The 16,391-nt window shown below is 37.9% G+C and overlaps 1 protein-coding gene across 2 annotated transcripts in view; it reads left to right on the top strand.

The window, feature by feature from the left end:
* The first annotated feature begins 535 nt into the window (after positions 1-535).
* The window catches only part of nup210 (nucleoporin 210), a 43,580-nt gene continuing 27,724 nt past the window's right edge, over positions 536-16,391 (top strand). The window contains exons 1-19 of one of the 2 annotated variants that reach the window (XM_047372557.1): positions 536-1,143; positions 3,600-3,739; positions 4,548-4,679; positions 5,311-5,407; positions 5,610-5,760; positions 6,484-6,616; positions 6,844-7,002; positions 7,237-7,305; positions 7,390-7,496; positions 7,596-7,736; positions 7,861-7,995; positions 8,189-8,344; positions 9,486-9,684; positions 10,329-10,474; positions 12,065-12,283; positions 12,407-12,580; positions 13,010-13,202; positions 13,312-13,418; positions 15,153-15,257. In XM_047372557.1, the coding sequence (XP_047228513.1) occupies positions 992-1,143; positions 3,600-3,739; positions 4,548-4,679; positions 5,311-5,407; positions 5,610-5,760; positions 6,484-6,616; positions 6,844-7,002; positions 7,237-7,305; positions 7,390-7,496; positions 7,596-7,736; positions 7,861-7,995; positions 8,189-8,344; positions 9,486-9,684; positions 10,329-10,474; positions 12,065-12,283; positions 12,407-12,580; positions 13,010-13,202; positions 13,312-13,418; positions 15,153-15,257 (2,715 nt within the window). In that variant the 5' untranslated portion in view covers positions 536-991. The remainder of the gene's footprint in view (positions 1,144-3,599; positions 3,740-4,547; positions 4,680-5,310; positions 5,408-5,609; positions 5,761-6,483; positions 6,617-6,843; positions 7,003-7,236; positions 7,306-7,389; positions 7,497-7,595; positions 7,737-7,860; positions 7,996-8,188; positions 8,345-9,485; positions 9,685-10,328; positions 10,475-12,064; positions 12,284-12,406; positions 12,581-13,009; positions 13,203-13,311; positions 13,419-15,152; positions 15,258-16,391) is intronic. The other variant, XM_047372548.1, reaches the window with a different exon arrangement.

The following is a 16,391-nucleotide window of genomic DNA, read 5'->3' on the forward strand; positions in this document are numbered from 1 at the left end:
TGATGGCCACTCGTTTTTCTTTACTTAGCTGCTTTTTTCTTGCCATAATACAAATTCTAACAGTCTATTCAGTAGGACTATCAGCTGTATACTGTATCCACCTCCTGCACAACACAACTGATGGTCCCAACCCCATTGATAAGGCTTGAAATCCAACTTATTAAACCTGACAGGGCACACCTGTTAAGTGAAAACCATTTCAGGTGACTACCTCTTGAAGCTCATCAACAGAATGCCAAGAGTGTGCGGAGCAGTAATCAAAGCAAAAGGTGGCTACTTTGAAGAACCTAGAATATAAGACATATTTTCAGCTGTTTCACACTTTTTTGTTCAGTATATAATTCCACATGTGTTAATTCATAGTTTTGATGCCTTCAGTGTGAAGCTACAATATTCATAGTCATGAAAATAAAGACAACTCTTTGAATGAGAAGGTGTGTCCAAACGTTTGGTCTGTAGTGGTATAATTTTGTTCTTACTGTATCTTTAAGAAAAACTGTGCCCGCCCCCTGCCATGTGACGTCACCTCACTCCCGGCATGCTCACTGGAAGTCCAATTGTTGCTAATGGCGGGTATTGTACGAAACACGCAAGTTTTACGCTATTGTTTGCCATCCGGTTGTGTTATTCTGTAGTAGCGTATTTCAAATTATAATCGCTCAAGTTCCGATTTATTTTTCGAGTATAAAAACAACGAAGGAGCGGGATAACGGTGCCGGAGGAGTTGAAACTCTTATTTTTAACATGATCATGTGGCGGCAGTGTGTTAACTAATATGTCAAAAGTGAAAGTGGACAGGAAGACGGCGTGCATTTGAGTGGAGCATTAGCTTAACTGCTGGCTATGCTAACTCACAGAAACGTCTGTTTTACTGCTCCGGTTTATGCAATATTGAACTTAATGAGACAAAGAAAGTTAAGCTGGTAAATAGACGTAGTGTCCCATTCATTCGACCCTTGCTTGGGCTCTTAACAAATCTCCGGAGTCGGAAATGAGTGTGGTAAAATTATTATTGTTATTTTTTATAACCGTCACCCGGGTTTACGGTTCGTCGAAGCTAAATATTCCCAAAGTGTTGCTTCCACTTGCGAGGAGCACAAGAATTAACTTCACACTGGAGACGACTGAAGGCTGCTACAGATGGTGAGTAAAACTGAAGGCTGGACGGGGGGCCCGCCTTGTGGGGCTTGAAGGTGTCGTATTACCTCAGAGCCGGTGAAGGAAGCCACATGGTCTCTGTTATACTGTACAGTCCAGTAGTTTGCTACAAGATTACAGGGAACGCATTATTGACACTTAGACCTTCTGTTTATTTTTTCTTTAAGTAATGTTGCAGTTTTTTTTTTTTTTTTTTTCCAGAATGGAGTACCGTTCTGTCAAGTTTTCAATTTAAATGTATGTTTAAATGTATGTTGTGATTTTTGAGTGGCTGCTCTCTCGTCTACAAACACAATCTATGCATGTTAGCAGGGTAGTTGTTGTTGTTGTTAATGAGATATTGACCAGGGATGGACCGATCACGCTTTTCTGAGCCGATGCCAATTTTAAAGTTTTTTGCAGCGTCTCAAAAAGTCATTAAACATTACATTCAAAAGATTTTATTGCATCCAAATTTTCATCGTAGTTCCCAAATTACATGTAGTAATTTATAAATCTATACATATTTATAAATGTCAATATACATTTGAATAAATAAATATGTAAATCAAATGAAACCCTGTATTCATTCATGTTAAAGTCATAAACAGTTATTTTACTTTGTATTTGATAACTTCATGTTGCTTGTACTACAGCCAATCACCTCATCTATAACTGAGATGGAGAATTTGCTGAGTAAGGCCAACAGATAAAACAAAGTGCCAGTTACACTCTGAATCATTAAAATATGATTTAAAAAGCATACATGTTAAAAAACTGAATTAAAATCTAAGGATTTTGCTATGATATCCAATATTACACATAATTATTAAATTATTAACTTGCCTAATCTATTTTATTGTTATTCGTGTAGGTCTAAGTTTTAATCATGAGGTTCTTAAAAGGTCTTAATAGTCTTTTACTCACTGAAACATGCAGATACCCTAAATTTAAATTTTCTTTCAATCATTTCAGATTAACGTAGCAGTGAAATTGCTGCAGTGTATTTAAGCAAGGCAGTAGTTTTGAATTCCTCATAAAATAAAGGGGTTACAAGAGTACCCACATTTATGCATCATATGTCCCTAACCTTTGTCTGGTTTTTATTGAACTTAAAAGAAGTGCATGAAGTTGGTTGGTTTGTTTGTAAGACTGAATATGGTGGTATTTATCTAATTATTGTTTTAGTTTCTGACCTGTATATTACTGATTTGAGCGGATTGGCTGTTTTTACATGTGCATCTCTAATTTTAATGCAATTTTCACGCAGGTATTTGGCAAGAAAATACAGTAATACCTAAATGAGTGGCATCACTGAAAAGGGCAGAAATTGATCTGTCCGTTCAGGCCTGCCTCATCTGGGTAATCATAAATAATGCAAAAGCATTATGCTAGTTTTGTTTTCCACTTAGGTAAAGTTCGTCACTGATTTTGAGAATGTTATGAAATGAGATAATAACAAACATTTTATGGACAGTGAAAATAAGGGGTGCACAGTTTAACGAGTCACAATCGTCTTTGCATGTTATTACTTGGATGCTAGGGTTGGTAAGCCATTATATTTCATGTTGCATGCATTTGAACTCTGCTAATGAAATACACTGAACCAAAGTATAAACACAACACTTTTGTTGTTGCTCCCATTTTGCATTAACTGAACCCAAAGATCTAAGACTTTTTTCTATGTAAACAAAAGGCCTTTTTCTCTTAAATATTTTTAAAAAAATCTGTCTAAATCTGCGTTGGTGATCACTTCCCCTTCGCTGAGATAATCCATTATTGTGGCCGGCCAAAGGCACACTGTGTAATAATCATGCTGTCTAATTTGCATCTTGATAAGACACACCTGTGAGGTTAATGGATTATCTTGGCAGAGGAGAAGGGCTCACCAACACAGATTTAGACAGATTTGGGAACAATATTTGAGAGAAATAGACCTTTTGTGTACAAAATAACAGTCTTAGATCTTTAGGTTCAGCTACTGAAAAATGGGAGCAATGAGAAAAATGTTGCGTTTATCTCTTTGTTCAGTGTATTTAGCCAGCTGGATGGACTTTTACCGTCCCTTATGCCTTACCTGATGTAGAGCTTATTGACTGAAATGCTAAAGCTGTCATAATGACTGTAAAGACAGAGTTTGGTGTGGTAACTGTGGGATCTCAATTCACATTGTCATCTCAATATTAATCGGTAATATCACTGTGTTTACTGTTATTATTGGAATTTATTCAGAGATGTTAAAACAAAAGTCACAGAGATACAAAATTCCTAAACAAAACAAGTACAGTTTGTATTTACTAAAATAAACTTAATTGTTATTCCACACACACACCAAAGACAACACTTTGACACAAGCATCCCCCCATAATTACACAAACACATTTAAAACCCAGATAAAAGCACTAAAATCACATAAAAGCGTCATATAAAGACAGAACATTTTGATGGTCTTTGTTTTCCAGGTCTTCCACCAGACCCGAGGTCGCAAGCATCCAGCCTGTGGAAGAAGATTCGGGCAGAGACTGCTCTCGGAAGGCTGTCCTGCAGGCTCTGTCCACCCAGCCCTCCAGGCTGACCAGCATCATTTTAGCTGAAGATGTTGGTAAATACAACAATGCCATTTTAATTCACAGTGTATCAATGTAAGCAGGGTTTAGATTCCTTTTGCTATTATTTTTTTGGATTGGATTTACTCTATCATGTTGTTCCATATATTCTATAAAACAAATGGAGTGTTTTAGCCCAGTTCTTTAATATTGATTCAATTTTAAGAAAATGTTCTTACTCTGGTGGCCTTTTTTTTTTTTCAATTTCTCTGCAGCTGAGTTAGTTTGGTGTTTAAGTAAACTTTTCTCTCAAGATAGTTTATCAAAAAGTCAAATGAAGTTATAATTTAAAAGCCCAATGAATGTAGTATTTGCCATAGCACCCAGGCTGGTGTTAAATTAAATAAAGAGCTTTAACCCAGTCAGAGCTAAATAGGACTTTGTTGCTTTAGGTCGTAGTGGGGTTAAAACACCACTGTTAGAAATATTTGTTTTAATATAGAAAGCAGGGCAGAACATCTAATATACTTTCTTTATAAAAATGTAGGTTTGTTTTTTTAAATTCATCTTTTGCTGCTGTAATGCCATGTGCTGCCACGCACTCCTTCAGCAACTCTGTGAAACAAATCAAAGTAACTAACTGAATGTTACCCAGCTGTATCATATTTTCCAATGTTATCTGTCCCACAAAACCCATGTAGCTGACCAGAATAGCCGCAACGTTTGAATACGGTGATAAGCAAATAGGGTTCCGCCAATGACTACAGGAAGCTCTAAAGCCATAACTTCCTACTAGTCCTTTGCACATATCTGTGATAAAGTCCGCTTCATTGATCACACCTTTTTTCACCCATCTGTTTGCAGTCAGTGGACAGGTACTTCGCTGTGACGCTATCGTTGACATCATCAGTGAGATCCAGATAGTCTCTACCACGAGAGAGTTGCATCTCGAGGACTCTCCGCTGGCGCTCCAAATTCATGCACTGGATTCTGAAGGTGATAAGCTTACTTAGTGCAGTATATCAACCTTCTAATTAAAGGCTAATGGGTTATAAATAAGTAAACACCCCTTCTGGAGCGAGTAAGGGGTAATCTAAAAAAATGATGGAATAACTCAGCTGTCCAATAACAAGGATCTAGCGCCATGCTGTTTATTTGTTGCTTTGAGAGCTCTTTAGAGTGAGCTGGCTCTAGGCAGCTCTTTCTTCCCACAGTGAGGTAGCTGTTTGTTCTGTGTGACTTGTTCCATTTTGGACAGCCACACTTAGTTTAATGAGCTGTAGCTACAGCCTGATACTTTCTGATGATGGCTCTAGGGTGTGGTGCTCTGTTTGCTTTGGCGTACCATTCCAGACCCTTCAAACAGAGTAGATTGCTAAAGATTGCAATGCACTGTTTAATGAAATCCCTCCTGGTTTTGTTTTAACTAATCTGACTGCTGGTCGCCTTCGGACAAAATGATTTTTAATTTATTATAAACGCAAGCGTAGGGACCCCTGGGCCAGCAGTGCAATTTAAAAGCTGTTTTGTAAATATTCCCAGTTCTTAATCAAGTCTTGCCTATCTCTGTTTACAGTTGCTTTAAAAAAACAGGTTCCAATACAAAGTTATTTTTTTCTTTTTGCAGGAAACACTTTCTCCACCCTTGCAGGTCTGGTGTTTGACTGGACCTTGGTGAAAGATGTAGATGTGAACGGATTCACAGATTCTTACAATTCATTACGGTAATCTCTTTTTTTATTAATTCTCAACTCATTCCCTGTAAATAATCTGCTGTACAGACCACCAAATGTGCCCATAGGCAATTTATACAATGACCATCATGTTTCTGTTGTAACATTTTGCATTTTAATTGTACAAATGAGCTATTTTTAAAATCAAATGCAAAAGGCTTTGTTACTTTATTTTATTCTCTCTTACTTTAAGGGTGCTTAAATTCTCAGAGTCCACGTACACTCCTCCTGGATACATATCTGAAATGGAGCGTGTGGGGAAACAAGGCGACATTATTCTAGTGTCAGGACTGAAAACGGGACATGCTAAGTTAAAGGCAAAAATACAAGAGTCTCTTTATAAGGTAATCGGTATTATTAATACTTTGGCACATAAATTGTTTTACTAGGTATTAGGATCGGGATTTTTTTAGTAGACATGCACCAATCAAAGCCCATGTTTTCCTTGATTGTCTCTGATTGGTGATTGGCAGATCAAATGCTCAAGTTCAGTTTGTATGCTTTGTAATATGGGCATAAGAGATGATTTTGTAATTTTTATTTTCTAATGTAAACAGAACTGTACCTCTACCAGACAAGCTGTACAACTTTTTTAATGTTTATCATCAAAAAAAAAAAAGGAAATAAGAATTTGTCAAAATCAGCAGGTCAGCAAAAGAAAAAATGGAAATCGGTATGAGCCAGGAAGAGCCTGATCGGTGCTGTTCTGTTAGAACTGGTCCCTCTGTGTGATAGACTCAGATGCACTCTTAAAAATAGTAAAATGTACTCCTGTAAACCTGTACTCCCTGCTTGTCAGATCATTTGTAGCTGACTTTTTGTTGCTTCAGTTGGCTTAGCTTTAAAACATTAAAGAAACTGAAAAAAGAAAGAGGTGAAGTTCATTTCTACCCTTCCACGAGAAAGTGTTTAAAACTGATTGTTGAATGTAATTTGATTGTCATATATATTTAGATAATTTTATTTTAATTTTTGCACACCTTTGAAACCTGCAACCGTTTCATTTGGTTTATTGAGGCGGGTTGCTAAAGCTTTGTTGTTGTGTAACCATGGTATTCATGCCACAGGATGTGGGTGCTGCTGAAGTGCGACTACTGATTTTAGAGAACATCCTGTTGAGCCCTGCACATGATGTCTACTTACTGGCAGGAACGTCCATCAGATACAGAGTCCTCAAGATAAGACAAGGCACCATCACAGGTGTGAATCTTTAGGCTTTTATCTTTCATCTGATAATGCTGTACAGTTTTTGGTTTTTGGTGTACCTATTTAGGGTATGTTGTTAAAGCCTAGTTGAAAGTGAAAACCAAATGTAATGCTGTCACAGATGAGTGGGAGTGGCTGTTATTTTTCTTTTTTTTTGCTTGAAATCCCTTTTTTGTGCAGAGACTCTACAGACTGATATGTCTTTCTTTTTGTTTATCCAGAGCTCTCTATGCCGTGTGATCAGTATGAACTACACCTTCAGAACAGTGTGGTTGGTCCCAATGGAAACCCAGATGTCAGTGTGGCTTCTCTTCATCAAAGTACATCCAAAGTTACCGGAGTTCAGCTGGGGCACATCAATGTGGTGTTGGATCACAAGAGTATCCTTCTCATGAAATGCGCCTGCAGTTTAAGTTGTTGCAGTGGCTTAATGAACGGTTTTCTATCAAGATGTACCAATCAATCGCAAGAGGTTGGATCTTAAAAAATTGGCCAAAAATAGCATGATCATTGCATCTCTAGTTTTCTACCATTGCATCATTTATTTAAAATTATACATTTCACAGCTGTCACTGTCATTCATGAATATAATTACCTTAATGGCTTCGATAAAGGCCTTCGAATGCAGGGAGTGTCTCGCCTACCCAACAGCACGCTCTACGTTGTTGAGCCAGGCTACCTCGGTCTGTCTTCCTCCTTTCACACAAATTTCATTTCTTTGTTACAAGATTTGGCTGACATTTTTGGTTTTTTATCTCCATATTTAGGTTTTAAAATTCATCCAGGAGAAAGCTGGGTTCTTGAAACGGGCAGAATGTACGATATTTTTATTGAAGTGTTTGATAAATCCGGGAACAAAATCTACCTTTCCGATGTAAGTGCAGATTGGTTAAAATTTCATGACTTTTCCATGCTTGGATGAAAAAAAATTAGCATAGTTCTATAAGTTTAACCATTTATTGTGATGTGGCAGAATGTCCGTATAAGCACGGTTTTCCCTGAGGAGTATTTTGAAGTCCTGGAGTCTTCCGTGAATGGATCATATCATCACATCAGAGCCCTCAAAGATGGCCTTACTCTGATTGATGCTACCCTGAAAGCTGTTGAAGATGAAGTGAGTTCTTCTGCACTTTTGGCCCTTAATAGTTCAGTGTTGTCATGGTTTTAACCCTCTTCACCTTTGTTTCACCTCATGATGGACAATCTAATCATTTCCTGTGTTCCCTGTTTGGTTTCAGTATGGAGTCCACGCGTTCACCAACCCAGTACACAATGAACAGGATGTGGAAATTTATAACCCCATAGTCCTTACTCCTGGTATTCTCACATTTCCATGGCAACCAAAAGTTGGAGCATATCAGTACACAATAAAGGTAATTATTCCTTTTCAAACATGCTGTTTAAAGGGCTTTGAATTTTAATAAAGGGTACACAGTTATTCAAACTCAAAAATAAAATCTCTGTTATTTTGTTCTCGGCAGACTAGCACCGTGTCTGAGAGTGAAATTAAATTGGAAAGTGTCTTGAGTTTGCATGTGATTAGTTATTTTCTGTTGCTCACTGCAGGCGACAGGTGGAAGTGGAAATTTCAGCTGGACTTCATCAAATACAGCTGTAGCCACAGTGACTGTGAAAGGAGTGATGACCACAGTCAGTGACATCGGTGTCACTGTAATTCATGCTCATGATCTACGTAACCCGCTGCACTTTGGACAAATGAAGGTTGGTCGATAACGTTCATTTCAAAATTATTGTCACACAAAGGTCTACTAATATGAGGGTTTTAATTACCTTTAATCCAATGATCATACAGTAATTTCATTGTATCATTTAGCCTAAATGATTCAGATATTCAAATTATTTAATCTCAAAACTGTGGTATGTTGCAGGTTTGCCCTAGATTTAGTTTCATAATTTGTTTAAGCATAGAAATGATAAAATTTCTCTTATGAGCAGTTTACATATTGAGAACGTAACATATATTTGATGATATACATAGAAAATTCATTAGTTGTGCCTTGCAGAAGTGTTAATTCAAATAAAAAATAAAAACATTTTTGCACATTACAACCAGAAACACCAGTGCATTCCACTGAGAGTTTAGACCAACACAAACTAACGCATAGTTCTGAAGTGTAAGGGAAAGAAAACAGAAATAACAGGTGGAGGGAGGTGATTTGGTCAGATGAGATCAAACTGGAACTTTTTGGCCGTCATGCAAGATGCTAGAAGATCTAACTGCTCATAATGTGGTGGCAGCATCATGCTGTGGAGATGCATTTCCTCACAGGGGACAGGGAAGCTGGTCAGAGCTGATGGGAAGATAGATGGAGCTAAATACAGGGCAATGCTGGAGGAAAAACTGGTGCGGAGTTTTACCATCTAATAGGACATTGACTCTAAGCATACAGCTATAATGAAATGGTTTTGACCAATTAAATTCACTGTTAGAATGGCGCAGTTAAAGTCCAGATGTAAATCCAATTGAGCATGGCAACACAGCAGTTGCTGTTCAGATTCTTTCTTTGCATTGAATCTGACTGAGCCTCCGTTGTTTTGCAGGGGAAAATTAGTTTCTAGGTGTGATCAGCTGATAGCGAAGGACTGTTCATAACACATGTGACACTTTTTAAAACACTAAAACAAGTGAAACATTTTGAAAACGATCAAACTATAAACCTGTCTTTCTACCTCACAATACCACTTGTTGATCCACAACACAAAATAACAATAAAATACTTTTACCTTTGTCATCATAACTTGACGTTCGAGGGTTATGAATAAATTCAATGTATACGGTGATTATAATCAATATTCCTCAATCATTTTTAATCTTTTCATTTATCCCTACTCCACCCCTTAGGTATATGTGGTTGAGCCTGTTGCCATGGATTTTGCTCCATGTCCGGTAGAAGCCCGGTTGGGCCAGGTTCTGGATCTTCCCCTCAGGATCTTTGGGTTGCTGGAGGAGTTGGAGATGGAGCGAGTGATGTTGAGTGACTGCTCCCACTTTGATCTGCTGGTCGAGGAGGAGAACCATGGAGTCTTTGAAGTGTTAGATGGTGAGTCCTGGTGATTTGACTGGGTCAGACAGTAACGAAGGAGTTTGTGCCAGGTCCGCATGTAAAGTGCAACAAGTGCACTATCGGGGTATCTATGAAGCACCTTTTAAAGTATCTTTTAGAATACATAGAGTTGGGTGTAAAGTACATCATTCAGTCATAGAGACTAATTACGGTAATCCGACGTGATTGGATATCTTTGTAACCGATTATGCATGCATGTACTGGGGCAACATTTACAAAGCAGTGTCACAAGTAAAGAGTTACTGCAGTTTTACTGGCAGTTTCTGATTATTTTTATTTTCTTTGACCAGCTGATATTGGTTTTATGTTGGCGGAAATGAATTTTAGTTGTTAACTGTTCACAATGAAACATTTGCAATACAAACCATTGTATTTTCCACAAAACAGCAACACACAAGAGCGTTCTCACCGTCACTTGAATTCTATAAAAATACTACCTAAATGTGTCGCCTTTTAAGTGGCATACATCTGGTTTTTGAAGTTGCAAAACTACATTCCTATAAGCTGCCAGCAGCACAGGGAGCTGCAGATGTTTCTGTCTTGTTTCAGATGAGAAAATAACTTAAATTTGAAGTTGTTGTTTTAAATTATGTCTCACTCTTTGGTTGGTTGTTCCTCAGGGAGGCTGGCTCCTGGCCAGAAGCACTGCAGTGGAGTGCGAGCCAAGGCCCTGACTGCTGGCTACACGGTGCTTACTGTCAGCTACACTCATGGCAATGTGCATCTCAGTGCCAAGATCACTGTTGCTGCCTACCTTCCTCTCAGAGTGAGTCTTTAAATCTTATCCTTTCAGGAATTTGTTAATTGTGAACTTTGACTATGAAGTTTTAACCAGTCGGTACATATTGGATATTTCTTGACGCTGAACAATTTGTTCTTCGTGGAAAAAAACGAAGGTACATGCGAAATACTGTATTTGTATCACATTTATTTTAAATAAAAACTGAATAATATCACAGCTTTGCTGACTTACTTTAGTGAGACGTGTCTTCTTCAGAAATGAGAACTCTTCTTTCATGTCAAGGCAGAAATAAAATGATCAGCTGTTCATATAGTCTCAAGTCAATCAAAGGAATGAACTGAGTGTTTAATATTTTAAGAACTGAATATTGTATGAGGAAGTGGGAATAAACATTTTCTCAGCCCTAATAAACAGATATACCGTATTTTCCGCACTATAAGGCACACCGGATTATAAGGCGCATAGAATAGAAGCTACTGCAGTCAAACGTTTGACTGGGGTTGCGTTATGCATCCACTAGATGGAGCTGTGCTAAAGAGAATGTCAACAAAACAGTCAGATAAGTCAGTCAGTCAAACTTTATTAATACACTACAAACCAGCGTTCTGATAACTCCATTCACTCTCATGGTAAGGTCTCCTCTACATTGAATTCTATTGAATAGAGCCAACCACACGTTAGGAATGCATTGGAGTCTATGAAGTTGAAGTTGAAATCAAACGTTAGTTAAAACGTGAAAGGGAACTTTTCCCTGATTCAGTAAACACGTAAAAGAAACAGTTTGATGCACTAAATCAAACGTTAGTACATTCACAATACAGTAGCGTTAACTGTTGAATTCTCTCGCTGCTGCTCTATTCCCATGTTCGACTGTGTAGCTGACAGCCTTGAGTTTGAACTCAGCATCGTAAGCGTGTCTCTTGAAAGGTGCAATTTTGGGGTTGTTATACACACACAAGTGGTGTTGGACTAGGAGTAAGCACAGTACAGGTGTTTACCGCTATTACTTCGGCGACACCCCTGACTACGGTAGCTGTAATGCTGCAAGCGGTGCGGCTTTGTAGTTTACCAGTCGTACTGAAACATTTTGACAGAGCGCCGTGTACAACCAGTATGGATCAACCAATTAACCAATTGATCCATATATAAGGCGCTCCGGATTACAAGGCGCACTGTCATTTTTTTGAGAAAATTAATGGTTTTTAAGTGCGCCTTATAGTGCGGAAAATACGGTATTATCTTTGGTTTTCGGGTGTGCATCACTCCAGTTATAAGTGGTAACATGTCTAAATCAGTTTTGGGCTCTACAGTTTAGTTTATCAGCGAATAGTTATTCTTAGGATATTTCAGATAATTTTGCAGAGTTGCTTCATTTGTTTTCACCCTGGCAACTAAAGATTGACCCATTTTCTTCCTCTGACGATCAGTGCCAGTTCCTTTCAACAGTAAAATGACCTGCGATATACATTATACACTTTATTTAACATCTTTTTGTGACATTTTCACTGTTATCTTGAGATTGTGCTCATTTTCTCACCCCAATAATCTGACATTATTTTAGGCTTTTGTTTCTTGAAATTTCTGACCCTATGGAGGAAATGTTGTCATTTTCAGGCGGTTGACCCTGTGTCTGTGGCTGTAGTCACGCTTGGATCCTCCAAAGACATGTTGTTTGAGGGAGGACCCCGTCCTTGGGTTTTAGAGCCCTCAAAGTTTTTCTGTTCTTCAAGAGCCGAGGATGAGACCAGCGTGAGCCTCAGTCTGATTAGTCCTTCATCTCACAACTATAATCATCATTGGCTTAGAGCAACCTGTAGACTGCTAGGAGAACAGGTAATGGTGATCAAAATCGGTTTGGTCTTAGATTCTTTTCTTTTTTTTTTCTTGAAAAACTAAAATGGCCCAAAAACTCAATCTAGGTGTAATTGTCTCACCTGTCACTGTCTCTTTCTTAAGGTGCTGGAGGTTACGGTGGGGAACAAGCCCACTGTTACAAATCCATTTCCAGCTGTGGAGCCGGCGGTGGTCAAGTTTGTTTGTATACCTCCATCACGGCTCACTCTGGTTCCAGTTTATACCAGTCCACAGCTGGACCTGACCTGCCCTCTGCTGCAGCAGAATAAACAAGTGGTGCGTGATTTTTAAAAATGGGTTTGCATGCCAACTATTTTCTAGTTTGTTTTAAATATTTGCATTGCTATTTTTTTATTATTATTATTATTTTTTTTTTAGATGAAAAATTAAATTTGGTGGGGGAAAAAAATCAAACCAATGTTCTTTTTATTTTTTGTTTTAAGTAAAACTGCTTGTGAATGTCTGACATTTATCTATATAATTCTGCTTTTTGTTGACCAAAGCTGTTCAAGTACCGGAATAAGATTTTAAATTCCTGTTGTCTTACTGAAGAAAGTGACACAGCTACTGCAGAACTATATAAATATAATGAGATTATAGTAACAAACCCGTGCTGGATTAAAATACTAATGACTTATGTTACATTTTCAAAATGAAATTAGCAAAACTTGTCCTAATAATTTTTTTCCCCTTTCCCTTTCTTAGGTACCCGTTTCAAATTATCGTAACCCTGTGTTGGACTTGGCAGCTTTTGATCAGCAAGGAAGGAAGTTTGACAACTTTAGCTCTTTAAGCATGTTGTGGGAATCATCAAAGGGTTCACTAGCTAGCATTGAGCCCACTATGCCTATGGATCTTCAGCTGTTTGAGGATAGCAAAAAACAGATGAAACTTCATGGTAACATGTTTTGTTAAGAGAGGGTTGGAAATGCTTTCAACACATCTAGTTCATTGTAAGATTAATTTGAGTGACAGTTTTTAAACTTTTTTTTATGTTTTCTGGTTAGGACGACAGACAGTTCTCGTCCATCAAGAGACAGGAATCGCTACTATTACTGTGACCGCTCTTGGATACCAGGTTCCACATCTAGCAGCTGCCAAAGTTCCCAGTCCAGTTAGTAAAAACAACTTTCAAGTTGTCTGTACAAGAAAGCAGCAGCAGTTGAAAATAATTTGGTTAACATGTTGCTATAATCAGTGTAATTTTGAATGAAACATGACTAGATCTCTTTTACATTTAAACCAGTTAGGGTCAGACCTACAGCTGCTTTGCTGTTGGGAACATTTGAGGCCGCAGTGAATTTCTGCCTTGTCTTCCCCCATCTAGCAGTCTAGCCCTGTTGACTAAAAAACCTGGTATTCAACAGGTTCTGAATAGAATACCAGGGTTTTTAGTAAGACAAAGTAGTGATTGGCTGCAGCATAGCAAATGGGTGCAAAATTGTATTTATTTAAAGCTCTTGATGTATTTTCTAGTTTAGGCTGTCTCACGGGAATTTGATTTTACTGATTGTTTTTTATCTGCCTTTCGTTTCAGTGGTGTAGGAAGACAGTTTCATAGGAAAATAATGTATGTGCACTATTCAGGATGGGAGTAAAATGGAAGCAGCACACATACTTCAAAAGGGCAGAACATAGTCAGGCGTACTATGAGCAGCGTGGACTCCGCTCGCACTGTATGCTGCTTCATAGTCGAGCTTAATAATTCCCTATATTTCTGGTGACAAATTCCTACATTTCACACACTTTCTGCCATGGTTTGATCGGACAGGGAGGAAGAACTTATTTGCCGTGTAACTTTGCAATAACAAAAAGAAAACAGACGGTGTTAAAGGCCATTAAACCACACTAAGGACAAAGAAGAGGAATACACCTCTCAGTGCGAGGCAGTGTGGCGGCGAGGCTGCACGTTCTCGCGACCAGCTGCTCGGAGCAGTGTGTCACATATTAAACAGTTCGATGTGGAGAGTTTTTCCCACCAAGCAGTTCATTGTGTGGCACCGCGTACGTGGTGGTAAAAATTGAGCTTTGCGCAGACATGTCCGGAGCACGTCCACACGTACAAGTATATGCAAGTATTTGTAACTTTATGCCCTTAAGGCATAAAAGGATGAAGGCTACTACTAAATTCAGTAGGCTTATCCCTTCCATTACTGTACATATTGTTAAAGAAATAATCTTAAAACAATTTGCTTTAGCTGTTAAAAAAATAATAATTGATTTGTCATGAGTACATGACTGAGATTTAAACAAACAGTCATGTCTCACCAGTGTTCTGTGTGGCTGTGCATTAAAATCAAGTTAACAATAAATGGTCATAGACAACATTATTATAACCATCATAATCAATATATTCTAGCTCGGGCACTGTAGTAATTTCTGCTTTTCTGTTTTCAATTAAAGCAATTACATCATTATTGTTTGGATTTTATGTGCTAATACCTTGATATGGTGAAACCGTGGCGTTTTAAACAAAGTTTTAAACAAAGTTTTTTTCATATACCAGCAAACATGTTTGCTGGTATATGAAAACAACAGTTTAACCAAGCACTTATTGCTAAGACGTTTGTTGTGCATAGATTGTTGACTCTCAGGCCTTTTTATTGCAGCTGGTTTTGCATTAGTTTTCTGCATTCATGTGGTCTTTGTTCGGTTGAACACGGCTGTGTCAAATTGTGACCATGTTGATTTGGATGTTATGTTTTCTCAGTTTGTTTCCTCTAGACCTTGTAAGTCCTTTCCTCCACTATTCATTGTTGGTACAACAATGACTGACAATAATGTTATGGTTTTGTATGGAAGAAAGTCAGACACTAACCGGATGAATGCGCTTTGCTTTCCTGGACAGTATGAACCTTTGACACCTGTCTCTGCCACACTGGAGCTTCTGTTGGTTGAAGATGTAAAGGTGTTTCCTGACACCGTGACCATATATAATCACCCAGATGTGCGGGTAAGAGACATAATTATCACTGCTGCTGACTTGCATTGCATTCCACTGTTATCGGTACTTTCTCTGCACTAAGCACAGGCAGAATCACTAGCTTTTATGATGTGTTCATTTGAAAGGTAGGGATGTATCTGGGGTACTCATTACATTGATTTGAAACTTTAGGTTGTGCTCATTTCAACAGTGACTGCTGTGTTCACTATGAAGTTATTAGCCTAAAGCTATTTAGCAAATTGATCCAGATTCATTACCAAAATCTTAGTTACTGTAGTTATATTTATGTTCAGTCATAATATTCAAACATTGTTTTCTTTGCATCTGTCAAACAAACCAGTACTGCTTTAATTTAATTCAAATAATACAGAAATATACAGTGAATCAAATTCACGCCTGTACAATTCAATCAGAGCGACAGATCAAATTCAGTAACCGTCCAATCTGATCCTAAAAATAATACAAGACCATCTAATTCAGTGTAATACCAACAGGTTCAAATGTATATATGCAAGGAAGCCCTGCTAATTAGATCAACGCAGCAGTTTGTGATACTGAGCAAGCATGTTGCGACAGTAGAAGGGAACATCTCCCTTTTAATGGAGGAACCCAGCTCGGTGTGAACGGCCTCCGTCCGTGACCGACTCAGGGTTTTAAGACAGAAAGCAAAAAATGAAAAGGCACAAAACGCTGGTCCAGGAGCTCTTTCTGTGAGAAGGAAACACCGAGTACATGGAGTTAATGTTAAAAGAAGGTGGTGTTGAGATTATGCTGGCCAGAAATGTAGTTACATGTCATTGCAGTTGCAGTTTTCTATTATAGGCTTATTTCAGGGTATTCTAATTGTAACAAAGGAAATGCAGTCTTTATGTAAAAATTAAAAGCACAAAATGTTATGACTGAAATTTAATCTGCATTTTGTATTGTTTATGATGGTTTTTACTGTTATCAGAGATTTCTTTAAACGTATCATGTAGTTGCATTTTATGTAGCTGTTGTTTTCCATTTACTGTAATTGATTTGGTTTCGATGAGAAGAAAACCTTTATCAGATTATCCCTGTAGCAAAGATACATATTTTGATAAATTAAAAAATGTATCTTCAAGAATATTTTGTTTTTTTTTCAGATTGCACAGACAGAAA

This window comes from Girardinichthys multiradiatus, chromosome 1 (genome assembly GCF_021462225.1).
Source record: "Girardinichthys multiradiatus isolate DD_20200921_A chromosome 1, DD_fGirMul_XY1, whole genome shotgun sequence".
NCBI classification, from domain to species: domain Eukaryota; kingdom Metazoa; phylum Chordata; class Actinopteri; order Cyprinodontiformes; family Goodeidae; genus Girardinichthys; species Girardinichthys multiradiatus.